This window comes from Thermobia domestica, chromosome 2 (assembly GCF_964235325.1).
Source record: "Thermobia domestica chromosome 2, izTheDome1.hap1.1, whole genome shotgun sequence".
In the NCBI taxonomy this organism is placed as follows: Eukaryota; Metazoa; Arthropoda; class Insecta; order Zygentoma; family Lepismatidae; genus Thermobia; species Thermobia domestica.
In genome coordinates this window covers 87,408,115-87,414,114 of record NC_137455.1, presented here as the reverse complement: position 1 = coordinate 87,414,114, position 6,000 = coordinate 87,408,115, and the positions used below count along the sequence as shown (strand labels likewise).

Genomic DNA, 6,000 nt, shown 5'->3' with positions numbered 1-6,000 from the left:
CACCACTTACTGACCAGATCTTGATCAGTCCTCACACAAATATTAATCGGCAAATCAAACCAAATTCGACACAAGTAAATTTGATAACATCTCTAACCATCACCCAAGACAGCAAGTGATCAAATAAAAAGTACGGGTACATTACCTACAGCGCTCACTTATTGACCAGATTTTGATCTTCCAATCCTCTCATTCAAAGACTAATTGACTAATTTAAACCAAAACTCTCTATTTGCCATTTTCGTAACAATATTTAAAGACCAACAAAGAGTGAAATTGGTCAAACAAAAACTACCGCTTCACGGCATTACTGCTGTATCGCCGGGCCAATTTGAAAATCGAAAAAAGTACCAAAATGTTCTGCATTCGATTATATTTGGTTGGATTACATTACGTTACATTACATTACGTTACTAGGCGTGTAGTTTTACTATACGCATCCATAATATAAGTAGTAGTAGTAGTTGTAGTAGTAGTAGTAGTAGTGGTAGTAGTTGTAGTAGTAGTGGTAGTAGTTGTAGTAGTAGTAGTAGTAGTGGTAGTAGTTGTAGTAGTAGTGGTAGTAGTTGTAGTAGTAGTAGTAGTAGCAGTGGCGTAGCAGCTGCCCCCGCAACCCCCGCAGTGCGGGGGGGCCTCGAGGTATAGAGGGCCCCGAGGTCTTGGGATGAATAAAGATTTAAAGAAGTAGAACTTCAACCTTACTTCTGTCGGCTTTACAACTAGGGCCCCTTCTCTATACTTTGCGGGGGGCCCACAAAAGTGTGCTACGCCACTGAGTAGTAGTAATAGTAGTAGTAGTAGTAGTAGTAGTAGTAGTAGTAGTAGGAAAGGGTTAGAAGCCCCGCAGGGTTAGTTGGGTTCTCTTCTTGACATGAAATGGGCAAATTAAAGACTTGCCCAATTTTTACTTGTCCCTCTTACAATCTATGGATCCGTATAGTAAAACAAGTGTACCTCTCCGCGAAATAGTCCATCCGCCTCCACATACAGTGCCGCTTATAACATCAACAACAGCCAAAAATTCAACAATTTTCTTCACTTTTACTATTCCCCTTACCTGACTTTTATTCATTCTTCCTCACAAACTAAAATAAATTCTCCAATTGACCCGGTAAATTTCCTAAAATTGGTCCGGCGATACAGCAGTTAACCCCTACATTGCCTATAACCGACCTTTACTCACTAGATTTTGACCATCCTTCATGCAAATACTAATTGACTGATTTAATTCTCGACATGCCACTTTTGTAGCATTCTTTAAAGACCAACAAATAGCGGAAGTGATTAAACAAAAATTACTGCTACGTTATCTGTAACCGACCTTTACTTCCCATATTTTGACCAGCTATCATACCAATTCTAATTCATCAATTTAAACCAAACTCAGAAACGTAGTTCTTGTACCACTCTCTAACGACTGCAAAAAACACAAAGTAGTTAAACAAAAACTAGCGGTATATTCCCTGTAACTGACATTTACCGACCAGATTTTGACCAGTTCTCATATAAATAAATACTAATCAACAAATCAAATCAAATTCGACGCAAGTAATTTTGATAGTCTCTAACGACCACCAGAGACAAGTGATCAAATAAAAATCAAGGATACATTACCAGCAACGCTCACTTTCTGACCAAATTTTGACCAGCTCTTACGACCGTGTGGCTCAGTGGTAGAGGTTCACCTTTGGTGCATGGGGTACTCGGTTCGATCCCACCTCGTGCCAAGTGTGCTTTGTGGTAGACTAGTTTCACTCCGTAGTTTTTCCGACGAATGGAAATTAACACGGTCCTTGATATATTTTTCTTTTTTGTCGAGCATTTAAGGAACCCACCTTGATGTATTTTTAGTCTAAAATGTTGCTTGTCAAAGCATGCATGTGAAGACATAAACAAAAATGTAAGTGTTACATTTGTAAGTGAAATAATTATAATTCCAATAAGTAGAGAATTGGAAAATGTCGAAAAATAAAATTTCAAACATTACAAAGAAGTATGCTACATACCAGGGGCGGATCCAGGGGGCGATCCCCCCCAGAAAAGGAAACTTATTATATATATATATATATATATATATATATATATATATATATATATATATATATATGTATGTATAACCCATCCCAAAGTTTGGAGACCTTAAAAGTAGCAGTATGACGACCCACCGCCCCCCCAGAAGTCGGTCCTGGATTCAGCCCTGCTACATACACATGACTTTCTTCTCTTTTTACTACCCGGAAGGTAAAAAAAAAAAAAAAAAAGCATGGATTTAATTCAAGTTTCGTATAAAGTAGATTCAACCTTTAAACTGCCCATAGAAAAAGAAATATTGGGCCCGTGGCTTTACCATCTGCAAGCCTTCTCTTTCATCCCAGTATATTTCAAAGTGGTTTTCTCAGTTACTGAATTAGAATTTGGTTTGTTGTGGGAAATTTTATGTGAGAAGGGAATTTACAGAACTTTCATCTCCGTTCGTTTGTTGTCAGCAGAAAAAGAACACGAGATACAACGTTGCAAAATATGATGACTGTGCTTGTGCGGAGCTAATGGATGCAGTGGTTAAATTAATTTGTATACTTTTAATTTGAGTTGCGTGTTTATGATAAGTTCGTCAATGTGAAACAGTAAAAAGTTGCATAAAATCAGATTGTAATGGCTCCCACTCGCAGAAAAAAGCACGGGCTTTTGGCCCGAGTGAACTTTCCATTATATACTTTGCAGATGTTGACAAGCAGACATGTTTTAGTTGCCGGTGGTGGTGGTTCTTCTAAAACTGGTGTTGCCAATGGTTTTGTAAGTTCTGTGCTAATTAATTATGATGCTATTTTTTTTACATAGTTATGAACGTAGTATTTATTCCGCTATTGGCAATAAAGTGAAAAGAATATACTCTCATGTAAGAGCCTTGTACTTTACAGAAAAGCCAAGGGTGGCATTTAGTGTCTTCCTCAAATGCATCGATGGCTCCAGAGCCCGTACTGTGATTTATAATGAGCCGTTATAAACAATCTCATTTATGCTTATACTCACCATTATTGACGCGCCTGTTCCCTACAAATGCATTCCCTCGCTAATGCTCCCCCTCCCCCAGCGGCACTTCTGCCCTGAGTGTATTAGATAACATTCGTGATTTTTTAGTGGCCACCTAGTACACGTTGGAGTAAGAGTTTACTTGGGCCGAACAGTGACTGGAACCGCTACCCCATGGTGTAAGTTGTAGTAGGAGTAGCAGTAGTAATGGGTTAGAAGCTCCGCAGGGGTTCGTTGGGTTCTGTTCTCGACATAAAATGGGCAAATTAAATACTGTTTGGAACAAAGTAAACTCTTGCCCAAGTTAGTTCGTTTTATGCACTGTAGTTTTTATGCCATACGTTCACATTGTATTTAACTATATTCATGACTGCATGTCACAAATAACAAACCGTAATCATTACCAAGTAAGCCAGAGTCACTACCAAGTGATTTCGGGGAGAAACTTAATTATCTAAAGACAATATTGTCAAGGTGATAATCATCATTAACACTCGCATTAAACATGCAGATTAACGAGCTGTTGTAACAAGAAAATGAAATAAGTAGAAATGTAGGTGGCGATTCACTGTTCGAATCTAAATTTTCGTAGAATTTACAGAACAGATTTGTAATAATATTTTAATAGACCTGTAATAAGTAATCGAAAGATGTGTTGTTACCTGTGAGATGTGTATCTACGTGGAACTACATTAATCAAAGTAACCTCTTACTCAGGGTTCGTTCATGAGCTAGCCATTAACCACAGTAAGTTATGTAAAATAAAGTGTCAGAAGGCAGTGTGCTAACTCATATGCGCAACCATAAAAATGTCCGAAAGTTAAGGGATCTATATATTTGTAGAATTTACGTACCGGTAAGTAATGTGGCATGTTATTATAGAACACCAATGTGCACACAATTAAAACATATCGGGATAGTACCTGTAACACCTATAATAATGTACAAATACATAATGCAACACGAAAATATTTTTATGTCACATACAGTATTTTGCTCTATTCTTGTTGGTGTGTATACCCACCGTCACTGACATGCCACCCGGACGCACCGCCCCCATTCTGCCGTACGGGGCCCCCTGCTGCGCTCCGGCTCTGACTTGTTAGATAGCATTCGGTCTTTTTATTGACAGTCTATCAGAAGTCAGTTAGTGCTTTCTGCACAATAATTTTTATGGTGCGTACACTGAAGCCCTTTCATGTGAATCTACACCGAAGAATGCAAGTCCATATCCTAACAAATTTGTATGGATCCGTGCAATAAATCTCCAAAATATACTTTTAGAATAGTGGTTGCTTTATTGGCGTCTTTAATCATGTTCAGAATTACAATGAGTGCTGACTGATAATGGTTAGGTTCCGATAAGCCTCGCCGGGCCAAATCTGTCTACTTCTAAGTGAATGAAAGCAAGTCTAACGTAACGTGACCTATTCATAATTAATTATTGTCGTATTGAAAAGCTGGCGATGATTAACGAAATAAATGGTGGTGATAATTGCAACAAAATTGTTGGGTTAAGTTCCACAGGTACTGCCCATAATTACAAAGTTTACGGGGAAATTGAGAGAACTATACGGAATTAAATATCAGACAAATAAAAAAAAAAAAATAATGATTGCCGCCAATGTACGGTGACTAATTACGGAGAAAATTGAAGTGTAATCACATGAAAATGCGTAGTGAGGTCATGAGGGCATTGAGGTATAAGCAAATTGACAATATAACGTAATGCGTCAGTTTTAAACCCATTTTCGAAATAACTAACCAAGAAAGTGTACGATACAATAAGGGAGAGAAAAGGTGCCGGTTGATTCTAGCAACACTCCATAGTGCCCCAAAACCTATCCCACTTTGGACTCCATCGCAGCTAGTTGGTTGTTACTCCAGACGTTGGTTACAATGTGCGGCAAAATCTGCTTCGAACTAGATTTTCAGATGCTTAATAATATCACAAATAGTTATCTATTAAGGCTATTCTAAAAGTGTTCTTTATCCACAAATTAGCTTCTGTGTAGTTACGAAGTATACGTTTTAATATCTAAAAATTTTTACTCTTTTTGTGTGATACATTGTATTTATCCTTATCGTAATAGTAATCGTGTCAAACATGTCACCCTAATTATAATGTAAATTTTTAATCCCGATTTTTATCCTGTTTTGAAAGACATTAAAGTGATTGATGGTGAGCGCCCACTCTCATAGAAGAGAAAACATATATGATAATTTAAGAAAAGATTGTCTGGCAACCCTGATGCAACGCGTGAGGAGTCACGTCTTAGTTTATAGTGGTCTGCTGAAATTTGATATTTTGCAACCCACAGTTAGTCCGGGGCCACGGTGGCTCAGTGGTAGAGCGTTCACCTCTGGTGCTTGGGGTCCCGGGTTCGATCCCAGCCCCCGCCAAGTGAACTTTGTGGTGGACAAACACAGTGTGCGTGGGTTTTCTCGGGGTTCTCCCGTTTCCTCCCACTTCCTTCATTCCACCATTTCATTCATTACTCATCATCACCGTCTCCTTTAGCCTAACCGCCATAACCGTGGGACGTAAAACTCAAAGATTTCATTTTTTTTCCACAGTTAGTCTGTATTTGTCCAGAGTCCCTAACTCTGCCAATTTTTTGTCTGCTATTTTGTTTTTTGTAAGACCTACCCATACCCTTTTTCTTTAGAGGTCAAGTGTTCTTTTATTCTGTTACATGAAGATAGTTGTACGATGTAATATATACTCAACTGCACATCAGTTACTTTCAATTGATTGTCATTGATTAATGGCCAGCTGGAAATAACAATTGACAATTACTCATTTCAATTGTTAATTGTAACTAACAATTAAACTTACCGATTAATCAACTGAAATTTGCCCAACACTGCCATATAGATACGAGGGAGTTCCTTAATTTGAGGGAGGAGGGTAAATTCATCCTTTCATTTGTAGCAGATTTTAACCCCGAGCTGTAGGAATGATCAGAA

At 38.2% G+C, this 6,000-nt stretch overlaps 1 protein-coding gene across 1 annotated transcript in view; it reads left to right on the top strand.

The window, feature by feature from the left end:
- The first annotated feature begins 2,430 nt into the window (after positions 1-2,430).
- LOC145673916 (guanine nucleotide-exchange factor SEC12) overlaps positions 2,431-6,000 on the top strand; it is a 62,948-nt gene continuing 59,378 nt past the window's right edge. The window contains exon 1 of the mRNA XM_081743734.1: positions 2,431-2,793. Within this exon, the coding sequence (XP_081599860.1) occupies positions 2,653-2,793 (141 nt within the window). The 5' untranslated portion in view covers positions 2,431-2,652. The remainder of the gene's footprint in view (positions 2,794-6,000) is intronic.